Here is a 19,853-nt window from a genome sequence, read left to right on the forward strand (position 1 = left end):
AATCTCACTAATGCTCTTACTCCAGCCCTGTGCCAACCAAAGCATTCTGTGGCAGGCAAAGGAGTGGGAAGACGAAACCACAACTGTCGTCCAAGCCTGGCTCCAACTGTCAGAGCTTTTAGAAACTTCCTAGCCCCACCTACTTAAGGAATCCAATGGAACTAAATATACTGACACCATCCCCTCGCCTGCTTTTCAGAGAATTTGTTTCCTAATGTCTAGAGAGACGAGTCCCTGAGCAGAAGGGCTGCCCACCGTCTCTGCCAGGCTCGTGCTGTTACCTGCTCTCATTCCCATGATTTCCTCCTTTCTCTCCTCCCTGCAGGACTCAGGCTCTATTCCCCGCCCCCCCCCCCCAGGTGCTAAGCGCAGAGTGAGAGCAAGAAGATAATCCATCTACCACTTTTACTAGCCTTTCCCCCCTTCCCCCCAGCTTTTAACCCTTTGAGCCCTTCCCTGCAATGGGGAAAGCGAAGGGAAGAGCTTCCCAATATGGTCTGAATGTCTTACAGTAGCAGATGTGTGCTCTGGTCTTTCTCCACCTCACTGGGCTGGGGCACAGAGGTTGGTGGGTTCTGATGAGAGGTTTAGGTCGTTTTTGTCTTAGCAGAGCAAGAAAATGTTAAGGGCCTTCCATGACCACCTCTAGGGCCTCTATTTGTCTAAGAAAGAGCAAGTTGCAGATTGTGTTCTTTTAGATGACCAGGAGAGTGGTAATCTACCTCTCATATATCTGGGTACATAAGACCATATGTCGTGGCTTTCTAAAAGAATCCCATTTCCTAGAGAGGGCTCAAAGAGCCATGAAGACAAGAAGATGGTTTTCCTAAGAGCAACCTGAGCCAGCTGATGCCTGGGAACACCTGAAACCTTGCTTAAAAGACCAAGAATAGCAATTCATTTTTCTGCCCATCCAATGAAATGGGAGCCCTGTGTAAGAACACTTGGCTTATGAGACACGATACAGTGATTCTCACACATCTGAGTTTTGGTATTTGACTCACAACTCATGTGAAAATCACTCAAATATGAAGCTCAGGAGGCGAGAGCCTCGTGGGATTCCCTCATGAATTGGTGACTGCCAAATCAAAACTTTTGTATTCCTAATCAGGCTGCCTCACACCTCCTCTTATTTGCTTTTCTTGTGAGTGCATTCTCTAGCCTCTGACCAAGCACTTCCTGCGATATCCAGGACAGAGATAACTGAGGAAGGACAGCTGAGGAACTGTACCCACAGCCGATGCCTTGCTGAGAAGGTGGGAGAGGGAGGGGAGGTAAGGACTTTGGAGGAGTCTCAGGGAGCCCCTGATGGTAGCATTTTTTGCAGAAGACGACCCAAAGGCAGATGGCATGAAGAAGCCTGCTCCCTATTACAAGGAAGATTAGATTTGTGGTAGGAGCTATTTAATTGTTGAATTCCATTTCCCATGCTACACAAGTTTGGGAGACGTCAACAATCACTTATAATTTTTACATTTTTTGAGGTAGTGTTGGACTGTCAAACATCTTTCTTGCATACTGAGCACATTTCTCTCCTCCCTACCTGTGAACACAGAGGATGGTCTATCTTTGGATGCAGACAATCAGGGCACCTACCACAGACACAAAGCTGCTGAGGGGAAGGATGTAGGAGAAGATCTGCTTCTTTGGCTGCCAGGTCCCCCACATTCAAACAGTGTTTGTCACAGCATGTCCTTATTTATGAGGAAACTGGGTTTTGCTGACTTCAGGGGCAGTTTTCATAGATCAAAGTTAAAAACCCAAGTGGTCCCATCCGCTACTTCCAGCATATCTAAGACAAGTTTTGATGGGGAGGTAAGAGCATAAATTGGCGGCCTTGTGTTTTATTTGAAGCTCAGAATTGTGCAGAGTGTCTCATAATTAAGAAATGATGGCCCCCTTGAGTAGGGTGACGTCTTAGACTTTGTTTCTGAAAACAGTCCTAGTTACCCTTGACCCTTGCTAGGCCATGTCACCGAAGTTCCTGATGAGCCAGGCATAGTGACACACGCCTTTAATCCCAGCACTCGGGAGGCAGAGGCAGATAGATCTCTGTAAGTTCAAAGCCAGCATGGTCTACATAGCAAGTTACAGGACAGCCAGAGCTACATAGTGAGACTCTGTCTTGAAAATCAAAAAATGAGAGTGACCAGAAATTGATGCAGTGACAAAGGCTTCATGCTGAGGAGACAGGGTCAGACAAGCCTGCCTCCTAGAACTGATGGGCCAGGTGGGCCGATTTTCTCAGTCTCCAGCTACAGTCACACCCTGTATCCTGATCTCAGATGTGGATATAAGTGCTGGACCCTGGAGCTGGGGGAAACATCAGTCTGCTTAGGAATGTGAGAAGCAAAAGTGGTCCTTTGAGCAGCTCTGCTCTCTCAATGAGTGATGAATATAGTGGTAGAGGCTGGGGTTGGGGAAGAGAAAACCATTTGTAGGAGAAGCTCTCCATGGATACTGATACCCCTCAACAGAGAGGATTTGATGAATAACCTCGTGAACTCAGCAATCTTGGAGTGCTGCAGGATACAACCAGGAGCTCCCACACTCAGTGATGGGTTGGTGATGGTAATGTTAATGCTTTCTGTTTTATCTATACACGCCAGGCACAGAACTAAGAGCTTTGCAAAAGTGCTTTAATTAACCCTGGGAAACAGGCACTTTAACCATCAACTTCTCCAGGCGCACAGACTTCTAATGTTTGGTGAACTGGTAAGTAAAAGTAACTAAACTCTCCCCTTCCTCTTCCCCTCCCCATTGTGCAACAAAACCAGGAGAATCTGGGTGACCCCCCACTCCAGGATTCAAACTTAGATTTTCACTAGTCCTCTGGGGGCATTCTTTCCACGGGCTAGGTCCTTGGGAGATACCTTCCCTTCATTATAGCAAATAACATGTATAGAACACGTAAGCAGAGGCAGACGGCACACTTAAATTTTGGTGTGTTAGCTTACTTAATCATCCCTCATGTCCATGAGGTAGCCATTGAGACTTTTGCTTTATATTTGAGGAAACAGAGGCTAATGGGGTGAAGGGAACCATCTCAGGCCCCACAGTACATGACTCAGATCCAGAACTATCTGACTCAAACTGAATTCTTCTTGTTCTAGCCCAGTCCTGGGGAAATGGAAATATGGACGCAGGTTCCAAGAGAGGTAAGGAATAAGGAAGGGAGAACATTGGTAGATGGGGCAGCTATCTTCTAGAATAAGGGAAGAAGGGGGATAGGAGGGGCTTGGAGCAGGAAGCTGAGAGTCTGGTCCCATTATTACAGGGAGATCCTGGACCTCCAAGGACCCAAACATTCCTCACCCTTCTGCCTTAGGAGCACAGGTCCGTCTTCCATGTTGCCCCTGTGAAGGGGGCAATCTGCATATAGTTCTTCTTTGGTCACACTGTATAAGGGGACACACTTGCCTATCCTTAGCCTCCTAGTGAAGTGTGGAAGGCAGGAGAAGACACAGGATAGAGAGGAGGGATGAAAGAACTCGGCCACCATGTACCTTGGATGAGTAACAAGTCCTCTGGCTTACAGATTTTGCTATAATGAAGGGAAGGTTTCTCCTGATGTCTGAAAGGCTGAGGTTCTGAGGACCTAGCCTGTGGAAGGAGTGCTCCAGGACTGATGAAAACCCGTTTCCATCCTGGAGTCAAGGTCAGGGTCAACCAGGTCATCCTGCTTTTGTTGTTAAATGGCCAAGAATCTCTTTTAGGAGAAACACACCTCAGTCCTCCTTGGGGAGGAGGCAGACTTCAGGAGCTAGTGTGTGTGGAATGGGGAGCAGAGCACAGCTCGCTCAGTCCTCTCCTGGCTCTCTTGTGGTGGTGGTGGTGGGGTCTTGCTGTCCCGGAACCATCACTCTTTCAACTGCAGCTCCCCATTCTGTGAGTAAGGCCTGCAAGAGGGTGGCTCGGTTCTTCTGATTTAGGGTGAACCATTAACAAGCTGTTTCTGGGGTCCATTTACCAGCCAGCTGATTTGGTATTCGAGGTGATATTTTCAGGCTTGACTCTTGTGTCTCTCAACTGTTTTGAACTTTGATAAGGAAGAAGAAAGGCCTGTTGTGTCTTCTGAACCTCAAGAGACAACGCTCACTTTCCTTCTGTCTTAACGTCTTAGCGTCAAAGTGTTACCATCTGTTTAGAAGAGGATGATAACAGTGCACCTCTCAAGGGCTCATGGGTGAGGCCGACTGTAGTTAATGCAGGTGAAACAAGAGTACCCAGCGCAGCATCTGTAAGTACCGAACACACAGCAGGCATCCTTGTCTCTGGCAGCAGCACACTGGGGTGGGGGGTGGGAGTCAAAGCCGTTTGTGCTGAATACAGTCACTTCCCCACAGAGGTGCCTGCTTACCCCAATACCCCTGTATCACTCCCCTTCCTTCCTGATAGTGACGCAATCCTTCATTTAATAAACTTCAATTGTTTTCCCCTTAAAATAGAATCTCAAATCGGGAAGGACCTCAGAGTCTCGTCTAAGGCGGCAGCTGCTCCCTGAGGGTGTACCGGGGCCCACTTAGAGAAGAGCGCACTAGGGCCTCGCCCTCTTAAGCCCTGACACTTGCAGCATGCTCACAGCAGGTGTAAGCCGGGCCTGGGCAGGCACACAAAGCCCTTCTTACCCAGCAGCAGCTCCTGAGCCACACACCAGGAAGCACGGGGATTCAGCTGGTTTTCTCCCAGACAGACTGGGGCCTCTGACAAAGAGGAGCCTTAATTCCTTTCTATCTAAAGCAGGGGTAATAGCATTTGCTGGGAGACAGCTGCAACAGGATTATCACTATTGATATACAAGCGAGCCTTCATGCAAACCGTTGATATGGTCACACATGTGCACTTCCGTCTAAGATGTGCAAGCAGGAGGCATCTCTGGAGCTCCCACAACAGCTGGCTGCCCAGGGATAGCTCTGAGGCAGCTAGCAGGGAAGCAGGAGGCAGGGCCACCTCTGCTATAGATAGAGAGGCTGCCTGGGTGCTCTATGACCAGGGTTACTATTAGGGCCACCTTGGTGACTGACTAAAAGAACTTTCTCTTAGGCCTCTTTCCATCATTCTCAGAATCTTGCTAAAGGGATTTCCCACAGTTCATTGCATCCCTCCCCTGAGATGCGCATGCTGCTCTGAGGAAGGAAAAGAAAAGTTTCAGTGGTGATCTGCCACCCCTGGCTTGTGATAAACCCAAACCTGACATGGAAAAGTCACTGAGTACTGATGCTATTCATGGATGGAAAGAAAGGCCGTCATTGGGGGCAGGGCAAACTGCAAGGACCTGGGGACAGAAGGCTTTTAGATTTTACGAGTCAAGTTGACTACAAAACCTTGGAAGACAGACAGACTTTATGTTCACTAATAAAAATGACTAGCAGGCAGGTGGTTGTTGGAGGTGGATAGGAGATGAGCCTATCTATCTCCAGGAAGAAGCAAGTTCTTTTCTGCACTCAAATGAACGAGACTGTCTGAACCTTCCTGGCATTTGCATGGAAACCCGGGCAGCTCTCTGTCTTTCTGAGCAACAAGCATACTTACTTGTCAGGGACATGATCGAGCCGGCTGGCATCTACAAGCCTCCGCTCTGAGCTAGCTGGTCCAACAAGGGTCAGAAGGCTCTCTATGGATGTGCGAGTTATTTAACCCAACCCTTTCAACCTGTAAAGCTCCTGGGGTTGAGTGGCCAGCTTGAGTTACACAAAGAAGGAAGGCGCAGAGGCAATCAGCTGTGACACCCTACTGAGGGGCTGACATTTTCTGGGAGATTCTCCCAGGGGACTGGTGGTTTTCAAATGGTATTGGTATCACCCCATAGCTCACGTTCTACACCCATTTCCACTTCTGCTGGAAGGAAAAAAAAAATGGAAAAGGAAGCCAATGCTTAAAATGACAACAAATAAAAATAAAGAAGTAAGTTAGAACCAAATACTCGACCACGTGTGTTCGTTAAATGAACAACCGTGACTGAACAATACTGGTTGTATTTTTCCCAATTTGCACCATCCCAACTCTCTGCCATCCTAGGGTCTAGTGGTAGTTTGAATGTAATTGGCACCCATAATCCCAAAGGGAGTGGCACTATCAGGAGGTGTGACTTTGTTGGAGTGGGTGTGGCCTTGTCAGAGGAAGTGTGTCACTGTGGGGGCGGGCTTTGAGGTTTCCTAAGGCTCAGGATATCTCCCAGTCTGACAGTTGACTTCCTGTTGCCTGCAAGATGTGGCACTCTCAGCTCCATCCATGCTCCCCATCATGATGACGATGGACTGAGCCTCTGAAACTGTAAGCCAGCCTCAATTAAACGTTTTCTTTGTAAGAGTTGCTGTGGTCATGGTGTCTCTTCACAGCAATAAAAACCTAAACTAAGACAGGTCCCAAACTCAGACAGTTGCCAGGTACCATCCAGATAGCTAGCTGTCATAACAGACTCGAGAATATGAAGTCTAAGGAAACAGAGTAACACAATTATTTGGGTTCATAAAAAAACACATTTTAAGAACCAGAGGTTCTACTTTACTGATTGGTAAAAAGCCCTTCCTTGTGTGCAAAAATAAAAACCTATAGGATTTTGTGATTTCCCTCTAAGATTTGGAAAAGAAAAATTCTGGCATGTCTTCAGATCAGTGCAGAAGCGTCTGCTAGCGTGCTGTAGGCCCACCAGTGAATTTTGTACTTCAAAGGGCGCTGATCTAAAGCGCCATCAGAGCTGGGGCAGATGCCCTGCACATAGGTGGGAAGGCATTATCATGAGGAACTGGGTGAGGACAGCGAGAAACCCAGAAGGTAGGCTTTCTGATTGGTTAGCATCAGGGTCCCTTGGGAAGATTCCAGTTGGGTCCCTCAAAGGTGTTGGTAGGGAGCAGGGAGGCTCCAGACTTCCTCGCCAGCCAGACTGACACAAACCAGCCTCCAGGACCAGAAGCCTGGACCACTGACTTGCCTAAGGGGAGGAGGGGAGTCAGACCACCCAGCCAAGGCTTCTCTGGCCCGAAACCACAGGATTCATAGTCGTGGCTTCTGGCGGCCCTACGTACTTCTCGTCCTTTCCAAGTCTGCCATTAGCCAGTCTTCCCCTGTCAAGTAAGCTCGCCTGTCTGGATCTGAAAACTGCTGGGGACAGGCCCTAGTGGTAGTTCTGAGTTTGGGGCTGGTATGGCGTGGTTGTGGGGGGCAAATGGACTGAGATTGGCTCCTGGTTCTGACACTGACCATGAGCCTTCTCCAAGCCTCCGTCTCCTGGCCTGGAAGCTAGAGATACCACTTCACCTTGCAGGATTGATTGGCAGCTGGTGCCACCCATGGGCACTCAGTTGTCAAGGTTGTCCTTTCCTGAGTGTGGGCATTTTCTGAATTTCTTACTGTTGTGTACATGTCGCATGCGTGTGTTTCTTACTTCTGCACACACACATCTCAAATTCCCTCGGTTCCCTGTGCCTCTGAAGCCCAGGCTCACACGGTTGCACACAACATAAACAAATGACTTTCGTGTTCATGAATGTGTGAGGTGACACAATTGTTTTTCAGCTGTACACACATTCGGTATTTACGAAGCAGAGAGAAGGAAATGAGAAATGATGAGGTTTGGTGTTTTATTACCCCACTCTGCAAATGAAGTACCATGCAGCCTTAGGCTGGGTGTCCACTACAAAAGGCAGAAGCCTCTCCCTGCCTCTGTCCTGGGTCTTAGTGAAGATGGATGAGGCTTTTAGGAAGCAGTGATGAACCACAGGCGCCTCCGAGCTGCAGGGAGGTAATCTGGGTTCTGAGCGGGACAAGCACATTTGATCGTCTTCCAGCTTCTCTAGCCTCCTTACCATCAAACAGAGTAAAGAGAACAGGCCTTGGCCTTTTTGTATCTGATTTCCAGGCATAGAGATGCCCAAACTTTCCCCACCTCCGCAGTAACCTAGTCCAATGGGAGGCTATTTGCCAGTCTAATCTAAATTCAGTTCTTCACTTTGAACTCGTTTTCCTTTGTTTCTTGACAGATGAGATGGACAGTTGTGCTGACTCCCATTTTACCAGCATTATCCTCCCCCTTCCCCGCCTCCTCTTTCCTCTCTCCTCACTCTTGTATAACTCAGACTAGCCTTGAACTTTCTGTGCAGCTGAGGCTAGCCTTGAACTCCTGCATCTGTCTCCCCAGCGCCAGGATTACAGGTGTACACCACACCTGGTGTATGCGTTGCTGGGGATGGGACATGCATGCTAGGTTAAGCCCCCTACCAGCTCAGCCTCCTCTGTGCCCTGTTCTTCTTTTTGATAGTTCATGATTTCTGTGTCGTATTTAAGAACTCCTCTGCTCAAACTCATGGTTACTAAGAGCTTCTCTCCTGGAAGTTTTACAGTTTGGATTTATATTGGGTCTCTGCCCCATTTTGAATCACCATCATCATCATCATCATCATCATCATCATCATCATCATCATTATTTTGGTTTTTTGAGACAGGGTTTCTCTGAATTATTATTTTTTTAATTTATGGTGGAGTTGTCTTTTCAAGTAGAGCTTCCTTTTTCTTTGTTTCTTTGGCACCATTTATAAGAAAGCCGAGCCTTTCTCTGTTAACCACAGCAGTATCTGTGTTGCTCATTCAGCGTGTCAGCATTCTGTTTTTCTCCCTCTGTAACTCTGTCTCCCCCAGCCCCATGATGGTGGATCTCCACTGGCTGTCTTCCTTCTCAGGCATTCACTTCACTTCCAGGACGTCATTTGGACCAGACCCTTCCAGATCCTTCTCTGCTTGTCAACGTTCTCCTCAGTCTTTTCTTTCCTGTCCATTCCTCCTCTTCAGCTCTTCTTTCCCAGCCTCGTCTGTGAGCAGCTCTCATGCCAGATGGCATTGCCCAATCCTGTAGGAGTCACCCTAGTGCAGTGAGGCCATGACAGCCAGTGGAGGCCACAGCTTGCAGCACAGACCCCAAGGTCAGAATCTCAGAGAGCCACCCCTGCTTGTCCCACTGACTCACTCTCGGAGCTGGAGCAAGGCCAGCTTCCTCTTATTGCCCAGGACAGTCATTCCCCTGCATATCTGTTACCAGGACTCACCACCGGTATAAAGGTAATTACAGTGTGGTTGATATGAACACTGCACCCGACCTCGGCACAACTCTCAATTCCCAAGAGAAAAGATCTTAGTTAATATTAGCAGGTGAGATTTTAGAAGGCAGAGGCTATGTCCCTGAGGGTAACAGAGTAGAAAAAAACAAATGTAACCAAGTCAGGCAGTGGTTTCCAAATGTGCTGACCGGCAGAGTCCTGACATCCCACCCCCCAGTGGTAGACTCCAAACCCAAGTCACAAATAGTGAAGCTTTCTGCACGGAAGACAGGGTGGGTGGCGTGAATGGACCTCATCCTGCCTCTTCCTCACTGATATTTCTCCCCTCCTGATATGGTGGTGTTTGATATGATAGGTTCCCTTGGGGGTAGTTTGATACCAAGAGTAAAATAGGGAAGGACGCAGAAAGAACCTGCATCCTGTGGAACAGAGACGCACTGGCTCCAGCTTGGAGCCTTGGAGGACCATCTAGCTAATGTGTTAGTGTTAGTGGCCCCACGGCCTTTGCCTGTCCAGGCTAACTATATCTCACCGTGTATCAGTGTACCAATACACCTCATAATCTTCATACCAGCAGCTGGTGTGAAGACTCATACACACAGCTCTGAGAAGAGAAGCATGGCATTTTAGTCTAGGAGTGTATCCACAAGGCATGGCTTGGCTTGATATATGCCCCACCTCTCTGAAAAATGCCACATCGCCTTCTTGTGTTTTATATATGGTGGCTTGTGGTATTTAGATCTAAATATGTTCTAAAATGTACACCCAGATTCAGACTTAAAAATAGAGCAGGGCTTAAGAAAAAAAAAAAATGCTACACTTTCCCTGAATAATGAAAGGTGTTTTAAATACCACTTACGAGACATCAAACATGGACAGCCTAATTAGTCCCTTCAATTCTCTAGAGCATCTGCTAGAAAGATGGGCCGTAATAAGAATGACTTTTCTAAGTGAGATCTCTGCACACACTTAAATTATAAAACAGCCCGCTGCCTTACAAAAACACTGCTTTGTATAAATGTGACTAAGGGCTATTAAACTTTCCTAAACGAGCTACAGAAAAAAGAAAACATTGATTTAAGCCTCTGTCAATTTGAAAGATTTTTAAAGGGAATATTTGTAGCTTGAAAAGAAAGGTCTGAGGAAAGGTAGAAAAAAAAAATGGGAGAAAATTCTCCTACTGCAGAACTATGCCAGTTCTGGCAGCCTGTTATGGCATTGACATTTGCTCTCATTGACAGCTAGTCATCATACTCAAACGTGAAAAGACGCGTGCCACTTTTTATTTTAGAAAAAAAAAAAGAAAGAAACTCATTTCTGCAGACTCTGAAGAGCAGTTGTAATAGCAGTAATACAATTTCAAGGTAAGGGGTCCACAAACCACAGCCCCGCTGAGGGGCTGTGATCAGTCTGACGGACTCCTGCCCCGCCTTCCTCAGGCTGGAGCTACGATGATGTCCACAACATTAAAATGAGTGGAAAGGCAAAAAGAAAATTATTTCTTGGCATGTGAAATCACAGGAAATTCAAATTTAAGAGTCCACCAGTAAAGTTTTATTGAAACACAGACATGTGTGTTTCTTCGCATTTTGTCTGTGGCTGCTTTCCTGGATTTGATGGCGGAGTTCAGTGGACTTGACACATTACATGGTTAGAATACTGAAGGAATCACACAACCCGCCCTGAAGAATTTGCTGATCTACATGACAGAAGCCACCCTCAGACTCCTGGGGTGCAGGAAAGGCACATACCTGATTGAGATGGTACAGGTATCTGGTGAGACACCAGAGCCCACAGCAGCCGCATCTGAACGCGCCTCTTGACCACGTACCGCGCTGCTGGGATCAGGTAGGTTCAGGCCACAAAGACAGAGTGGGAGATACAGAGAGAAGGTAAGCAGCTTGTTTCTGATGGGGGAATAGTTTCCATTGGCAGATCTATGTACTGGGGGAAACCCTGGAGCGATTCTCACTCATGTGCCAGCAACTCAACTAATTGCTATCACTGCGGATGAATTAGCTTTCACTCATGGCCTTCAATGTCATGGTTCAGATAACCTCAGCAGAAAGAGAAATGGGGTAACCGGTATTCAACATCTAAGGAAATGCTGACCTTTTAGTTTAAGTGTGTCAAATGGTATGCACAATTTGTGTGTGTGTTGTTGTTTTAAAGACAGGGTCTTTTGTAGTCCAAGCTGGCCTTAAACTTATGGTGTAGCTGAGGCTAGTCTTGACCTCCTCCTGATTCTCCTGCTTCTGCTTCCCAAATGTGTGTATTACAGGTATGGGTCACACTGCCTTGGCTGGATTATTTTATTTTTATTTTTGAGACAAGGTGTTGCTGCATAGCCCAGACGAGCCCCAAGTTCCCAATTCCCCTGCTTCAACTTCCAGAGTACTGAGACAATAGGCATATGCCACCATGCCTTGCGCACCTTGACTTTTGAATTTGAAGTTTGTGAGGTTTTTGTCACTGACTAGAAATCCAAGCCATATAGTGTAGAGACTGGTCACATGCCCACATAACTAATCAACTTTAACGTGGAGGGTAATAGATCCTATTATGAGGTTTTTCAGACTAAATTTCAAAGATTCAATGGGTCTTCTGTAATCTAACTTGAGTGTATAACTTGAGAATGAACTGGCTGGGGAAGGGTGGGTGACCAAGTTCTACCTACCACCTATTGTAAAAACATCCCAGGCTGGAGAGCCCAGTACTGGAAGTAAAAATGCGCACACCAGGCCTGACAACCTGTGTTGGGTTCCTGGGACCCACAGCTCCTTCCCCCAAATCACAAATAAGTAAAGAAAAAGAAAATGTTTAAGAATTTAAAAAATGAAAACTGAATGAACTAACAGGGCAAGGGGTAGCTGCCGTATCCCACCTACCACCCAGAGATAACAAAACAAAAACTGCAAACCAGCTAACAAATCTCAACTAGCCTATTTCATGGACCCCTGAGCAACTCAGCCTTATAGAGACATTTTCTCATCCCAGTGTTAATTCAACTGGATAAAACTTGAGCTGGACAGGTTTTAGCTTGGTGGCAACTGGGAATGAGACTGTTTAATGGAGGAGAGATCACACACGGCTCTGAGAGGTGTTGACACCGTAGATGCAGGACCGAGCTGTAAAGCTGCGGCAGAAGACCTATGAGAGGTCATATTTTACCTTGGTGGCATCACTAAATGGGAGTTTGGTTACCTTGCACGTTGTGGAATCTGAGGAGTGATGGGGTCAGAGAGACCTCTGTCTTCCACCAATTTCTCTTTGGGTTTATGGAAGCTATTTTCCCAAAGGGCTTAAAAAGCCTTGCTCAATAGGAGACAGCAAGCTTTCATCTGCTCATTGATTTATGATTATCAATAACTAATTCACATGTTAAATAAATGAATATATGCGTTATTAAATATATGTATAAGTGGCCAATATATTATTACCTATACATGTCTGTAAAATACATATTAATAAAATATATATTCAGATGCGTGCTGCACAGGTACAAAATACTCACCTGACCTAAGTATATTTAAAATAAAGAGTGATTCTGTACTTCAGGAAACCCTGCACTGGGGTTGGAGTGATAGCTCAGTGGTTAAAAATACTGGCTGCTCTTGCAGAGGACCCTGGTTCGATTCCCAGCACCCACATGGCAGCTCACAACTGCCTGTAACTTCAGTTCCAGAGAATCTGATGCCCTCTTCTGGTACATACTCACGCAGGCTCGCACACATACAAAAAAACCAAACAAATAAATGTTAGGAAGAAAGGAAGGAAGAAAGGGAGGGAGGGAGGGAGGAATGAAGGAAGGAAGGAAGGAAGGAAAGAAGAAGGAAGGAAGGAAGGAAGGAAGGAAGGAAGGAAGGAAGGAAGGAAGGGAGAAACCTTTCTCTAGGATTATACTGCAGTAGCTTAGATTTGCCCTGGGCCAGGTACAACCACCTGTTTTAAGTGTCCAAAATGCAGCCAGGCAAGGAGCCACAGGAAAACATTTCATAGTCAACTGCTCAACGCGGCAAGATAAGAAAACCAGATAATCCCAGGTGCAGTTCAACTCTGTTGTTCCTAATTGGTTTGCCAAGCTGAAACCTTGATTGTGGATTTTAAAATACTGACAATTTAGAGTTCTGTTTTTAAAAGCAAACACAATTAATTGTGAACAACGTGAACCAGGGCACGAAACTTCCCCATTTACTAAGGCCGTGTAACCAGACCCAAAGGGCTGGAACCAGGTAGGTTTGTGAAACTCAGAGCAAGTCACAAACCCCCAAGGTGGAAACGGAGGCGGAGAAGGATCAGCATTGTGTGAGAACAGGAAAGTTGGGGAAAGTCCAAGCCTCCCTTGTGTGGCAGCTTAGAGACACCATAAGAACAGCTGTTTTCCTGGTGTTCTGGTTTCCACCGGCTTTCATAACTAAATGCGCATGGAAATAAAACCCGAGGAGGAGAAGCCTCTCGGCACAAAAGCCCTACAGTTTTCTGTCTTTGGAACTTAGATGTGGGTCAGCTTATCCATTTCTCACTCTCAAGCGTGTGTGAGCATGTACACATGCACGCGTGCGTGTGCCTGTGCACACACATAGACAGACACACACACACACACACACACACACACACACACACACACACACAGAGGCGTTCTGACTTTTTCTCCTGGCCCACACCAGTCACTTCCCATGGCACCCTCTAGAAACACAGCAGGCAGGCAGTATGCTGGCATCCAAACAAAACAACTATTATTCCTACTTTATAATGTATCTTACAAACAATCCTGAGACAGAGACGCAAACACTAACTGAAACTCCACCATCAGACTCCAACCCTTGGCTCCGCATTTTAATTAGAAGGACTCCAGCTAACACAGAACCACTCCTCCCTCAGCCCGACACAGAGCAGAGCTTGGGAGCGGGGTCTGCAGAGTCCTTGCATGGGGGCCAGTCCTCAACCTGTCAGCTTTAGGGGGTTGTCTTACCGGCTCTTTCAGAGTATTATACATGTGCATGAGAATGACTCTTGGGATTCTTGTCACAGTGATTAAAAATGACCCTTTCGCCGCAGTTCCTTGATGGTAGCAGAAAAGTATGGAGAGAGACGAAAGGATTGGATGGGCAGGAGGGTCATTTTGATTCCTGGGAAGAGGGAAGAAGAACATTTAAAACTCACTATTTAAAAAGCAACAAGAAACTTCTCTCTGGTTGAGATCCTCATTGGCACTGGTGATGCAGTAGGCACTGGGCAAGATTTTTATCCTCCTTGGTAGCCAAGGATACGTTACATCCTGGGCTAATTTACATTTTTTTGGTGGCATTCATGTGTAAACAAATGCAAAACAGAAAAAATATCTATGAGCCAAAACACGCACGTTTCTTTCTTATCGTTCTCGGTCCTTTGACCCACCCTTCCAGGTGCAGTAGACTGAGTCCTTCACCGTGTGCATGGCAGAGGGACATGTGTAATTAATCTGGTGATTAGAGCAATCACTAAGTCACATGATCAGGACCAGGGCCAGCAGGGTAATGGGGAGCTTAGGTTTGAAAGGAAGACACAGCAGCATTGGGCTGTTTGGCTTCTGGACAGTTTTGGGCTCCCTGAAACCAGCTGATTTCTTCTGTGTTCCCTAAAGGTCACCTCAGTGTGAATCATTTACTGGACTTGTAATGACACAGGTCCCAGGAATGTGTGCCAGTCAGCTTCACAGAGAGACAGAAAGGACAGAATGGGAATGGTCCTCCCTCTCCCCCAAACCTGAAAGCTAGAAGAGAGGAGAGCTGATGTCACCCTGCTGGTGACCTTCCAAATGTGACCCTGAGTTCTCAGGGATGCCGTTCTAGAAAAGGAGGCCGACTTTCCCAGAAGCAACTTCACAGGCTCCAAGGGAAGCTTGCTTTCTTTAGAAAACATTCCTCTACCACTGGCTCGGCCTGCTAAGTCACTATGAATTCAGGTTTGGACAATGGCCTGGGATCTGAGGGAGGAGGAGGCCCATGGCCAGCAAGGTCTCAAGAGCTGGCAACCGCTGCTGCGTTTTGCTCTTCCTTAAATCATCCAGGAGGAGAAAGGGAGCTTGGCAGGGAGACTGAGGCAGAGCTGCAGCCTGGCTGCCTACCCAAAGGTGCTTATGTTTCACCGTGGCTCACTCGCTAGAGTACTTGCCTAGCATGTCCAAAGCCTTGGGTTCGATCCCCAGCCATGTTTGAGCCCCAGTGGTGGTGCTGTCTATAATCCCAGCACTCAAAAGGAGGTAGAGGCAGGAGGGTCAAAACTTCAATGTCCTTCTGCCCTAGACAGTGAATCTGAAGCCAGCCTAGGCTACAGGAGATCCAGGGGGTGGGGCCGTGGTGTTGGAGGACAGACCAGGGCTTTCACTGATGGAAATCCGTTTTGTCATTTTGATCTGATACTGAAGAGTAGAGCAGGCCAGGAAATTCTGACACATTTTCCCCATCTCCTCGTTTTTAATTTTTTTTTTCTAAAGGAAGGATGTTTACTTTTCCACTGAAATTTATAAGCCTTAGAACTTACTCTACCACTTAAGAGAAAGCTGCAGAGAGGACACCTGCTTCCCATCTGCTTGGGAGAGAGATGACTCACAGACCACTGTGAATGGGGCCTCCAGGTTTGGCCCTCCAGGTACTGAAGTCTGGTTTAGGCATCAGATTTCTGGGCAGGTCTTACTGCAGCAGGACAAACCATTTGGGACAGAGGCGAGCCTGCCCAGCCTTCCCTCCCAAGTCACAATGCTGGGCTCTGCAGGCCTTGGCTGGAGGAAAATACGGAGGCCCCAGAAGCTAGGTTATCACATGACAGGCGAGGGGACTTTCAAAGGCCCTTTTAACCCAAGCCAAGAGTCACTCAATACCTGCTTTCAGACTAGAAACGGTCCTGCAAAAGATGAGGCTGAGTAGTCACTGAAGTCCCCGCCCATTCCCACAGTCACCAGGGACATCAGCCTGCCATTCCTGCCCACTGCACAAGTGGTCCGGGCCGTCGGCTCGGCCTCCCTCACAGTCAGTACAACCTGCCTTTAGGAAGAGGATCTGATTATTTTCCCAGGAAGCGGAAAATAATACTAATCTCTGCACCTAAGCATAGTTTTGAGAACTGACATTGTGGTGCTAGGCGTGCTGGGTAAGCAAGTGATAACTTGAATAGGAGTCTGGGGAAGATGGAGAATACCTTTAAGTCAAGGTACGTATAGTGCTTAACAGCCACACCAGCAACCTCAGGGCCCTAAGAACAATAGTTCAGTTCAGTCTGGCACTCTCTAGAAACTCCTCCAAGGTTATGCAAAGCCGATTTTGTGCTGTAGTCCCTGAATAAAGTCTGGGCTACATGGGGTGCCTGGCTCCCAACAAAGCCGTCCGTGACTGGAACAGTGTGGCCACTGCAAAGACCTCGACCCTTCCTTGTGTTTGTCTAGCAAAACCTGCAGGATGGAATGAGAAGGCTGTGAGGTGGCGGTAAAGGTCATCCTTCCGATTCCACAAGCAACACAAACTGTCTTTATTAGGGGTGTGTGTGTGTGTGTGTGTGTGTGTGTGTGTGTGTGTGTGTGTGTGTTCCTACATGTGGAATCCAGAGGTCAACCTGCGGTGGCAGGATAGGACATTGTTTCTTAGGTGCCATCCTTGTTTCCTGACTCAGGGTCTGTCAGTGGCTTGGCTGGCTGACCTGCCATCCAAGGATCTGCCTAATCTGTACCTTCTTAGCACTGGGTCACAAGTCTACACCACAGGACTAGAGAGAAGGTCAGGGGGCAAAGGTGCTTACAGCCAAGGCTGATGACCTGAGCTCCACCCTTGGGACCCCCAGTGAAGGGACAAACTTCAGCAAATTATCAACTGACCTTCACACTCAGGTGTGTACATGCACATCCCCCAAATAAATGTAAACAACATTAAAACTGAAAAACAAATGTGGGACACTATGTCTGTCTTTTTTTTTTTTTTTTTTTTTTTTTGGTTTTTTGAGACAGGGTTTCTCTGTGTAGCTTTGCGCCTTTTCCTGGATCTCATTCTGTAGCCCAGGCTGGCTCAGAACTCACAGAGATCCGCCTGCCTCTGCCTCCCGAGTGCTGGGATTAAAGGTGTGCACCACCACCGCCCGGCATGTCTGCCTTTTTATGTGGGTCCTGGGGCTTGAACTTAGGTCCTCATGAATGCCCAGCTAGCCCTTTATCTGCTGGGTCGTCTCCCTTGCTCCCCACTATCACCACCCACTGCCTTTTTTGAGACAGGGTCTCGTGCCCAGGTTAGCCTCAAACTATGCAGCCTCAAGCTCCTCCTTGACTAAGGGTGTAAACTCTCAATCTTCCCCAGGGCTGAGAGCCCAGGCATGTACTCTTGGCTTCCCAAAGAGAGTCTCTATCGATGCCCTCTCCAGCGAATGCTTGTTTGTTTGTATTTTGAAGGTGTATTTATGTTTATTTATTTGTACGAGTATTTGCCTGCATATACGCCTATCAAGTGTACGCCCAGAGGAGGCCAGAAAGTGAGTAGGATCTCCTGGAACTGGAGTTACAGACAGTTGTGAGCTGCCATGAGGGTGCTGGGAACCGAACCTGGGTCCTCTGCAAGAGCAACAAGTGCTCTTAACTGCTGAGCCGTTTTTACATTCCACAAAATGATCTTTAAAGGTGAGTTTTAGGGTTGTCCACAGGTTGGTACATAGTGGCCTCTTTATAAACTCTTCAGCCCGCTTGAAGCTTAAAACGTGACCGCGGTCAGTGTGAGTGATTATGTCAGTCAAAACACAGCCTGGAAGAACTGTGAGCTGTCAGTGAGGACAGCCCTCGTGGTTTCACAGCGAAGCAGACGGTCCACTCTTCCTGTTTGTTTTGAGACAGGGTTTCTCCATAAAGTCCATGTTGGTCTAGAATTTGTTCTGTAAACCAGGCTGGCCTCAGATGTGATGATCCTCCTGCCTCTGCCTTCTGAGTGTGCCACCATGCCTGGCTAAGAAGACTAATAATTAAGTAACTGTAGTGCTAAAAAAAAAATCATGCATTTTATTTTAGATTTCTATTTTTAGTTTACGCGTATGTCTACGTATTGTCTGCCACATGTTTGTAGATGCCTACTGGAGAATAAAAAAGGGCCTGGCTCCCTGGAGCCGGGGTTGCAGGCTGTTGTGAGCTGCTGGATGTGAGCTTGGGGAGTCGAACCTGGGTCCTCTGCAAGAGCAGCAAATACTTGTGGCCACTGAGCCATGTCTTCAACTCACTTATGTACTTTATTTTAAATTAGTTTTTAATAAAAATATAATTAAAAAACTAAATAGTGCTGGCAGGCTTAAAGAAAACAGCTGTTTGCTCCACCTGTCCTTAATTCTCCCTCCCTAAGGATGCTAGTTTGGCTGTTTCTTCTGGAACATTCTTCCCTGATTTAAAACTGTAGGTTCTTTTTTTTTTTGGTTTTTCGAGACAGGGTTTCTCTGTGTAGCTTTGTGCCTCTCCTGGAACTCACTTGGTAGTCCAGGCTGGCCTCGAACTCACAGAGATCCGCCTGGCTCTGCCTCCCGAGTGCTGGGATTAAAGGCGTGCGCCACCACCGCCCGGCTAAAACTGTAGGTTCTTAAGACTCGCTTTTTTTTTCTATGGCATCCTGTCCATTTTCTTCTCTGGTGTTGAGGATTGAACTTGGGACCATAGGCATGCCAGGCAAGCGCTCTTCCATTGAGCCATCCATTCAGGCCCTCTTAATTTCTCAGCTTTGTATACTACCTACTGATGTCCTGTGCAGCAGATTCAGTTTTTTTTTTTCTTGTTCAGCCTAACCTCCCCACTCCATGCCCTCATCTTCCCACTCTTCCTCAATTGCACTTTTTTTTTTTTGTGTGTGTGTGTGTGTGTGTGTGTTTAGTTAATACTTAGCGTTCATATCATTAGTACATAAATAAAACAAATGTACTGTGCAGAATATTCCCAACGGATCCAAGTAGCACCATCCAGCTATATTTCCTCTTCTGTACAACTTTAGGGTTTTCCTGGAGTTCATACTTGTATGACATTTTTTTATTTGCTCTGTTTCCCTTGGGCTCCACTCAACACTGAGCCCGAGTGTAAATCTCAACGTGTTTAAGCACATCTGTTCCCCTCTCGGCCCTGTCTTTGCCCAGAGACAGCCTCTTGCCGGTCACTGGTCTCCCACTCAGCCTTCCGCTCCACTTCTGTTTTAACACTTGCAACACTGTTACCTTCCCAGGAACTCCCCCGGCTTCTTTCTACAGGCTGCTCGTTTTCGGAAACTCCTGTTCCTCCCTGGCTTACTCATGACACTCAGTGGAAACGTCCTTCCTGGAAAGGATGTGCCCGGGAAATCTTTGGGGATTTTGTGACCTTTAATTGATCGATGGTGGGAATGGGTATAGAACTCTAGGTTCAGGGACCTGGGAGCACACACGTTTGGACAGTTCTGCTCTGCTGTGTTTGGGTTCAGAGTTGCTGCTGAATGTGAAAGGTCAGATTTGATTCTGATGCTCAAGCCCTGTCCGATCTTTTTTTTTTTTTACTCTTTGAGAAGCTTCTGGAGATGTCTAACTTATGTCCTCAGCTCTGACCAAGTTTCTTTGAAAATTTCATTCTTTAATAGTTGCTGTTGTTTTTTTGAGACAGGGTTTCTCTGTGTTGCCCTGGCTGTCCTGGAACTAGCTCTGCAGACCAGGCTGGCCAGGAACTCAGAGATCCACCTGCCTCTGCCTCCCGAATGTTAGGATTAAAGGTGTGCGCCACCACACCCGGTATATGCTACACTTCAGTGTGGTAGTGTATGCCTGAAAAATCTCAGACCTTCAGGGGAGGACGCA

At 47.1% G+C, this 19,853-nt stretch overlaps 1 protein-coding gene across 1 annotated transcript in view; it reads right to left on the bottom strand.

Annotated features, from left to right (window-relative positions):
- Window positions 1-19,853, bottom strand: part of Slc44a3 (solute carrier family 44 member 3) — a 73,944-nt gene that overhangs the window by 17,494 nt on the left and 36,597 nt on the right. Inside the window, exons 11-12 of the mRNA XM_059264994.1 lie at window positions 14,023-14,179; window positions 10,802-10,888 (exon numbers count right to left, since the gene is read on the bottom strand). Of these exons, the coding sequence (XP_059120977.1) occupies window positions 10,802-10,888; window positions 14,023-14,179 (244 nt within the window). The remainder of the gene's footprint in view (window positions 1-10,801; window positions 10,889-14,022; window positions 14,180-19,853) is intronic.

Source organism: Peromyscus eremicus, chromosome 6 (genome assembly GCF_949786415.1).
Source record: "Peromyscus eremicus chromosome 6, PerEre_H2_v1, whole genome shotgun sequence".
NCBI classification, from domain to species: Eukaryota; Metazoa; Chordata; class Mammalia; order Rodentia; family Cricetidae; genus Peromyscus; species Peromyscus eremicus.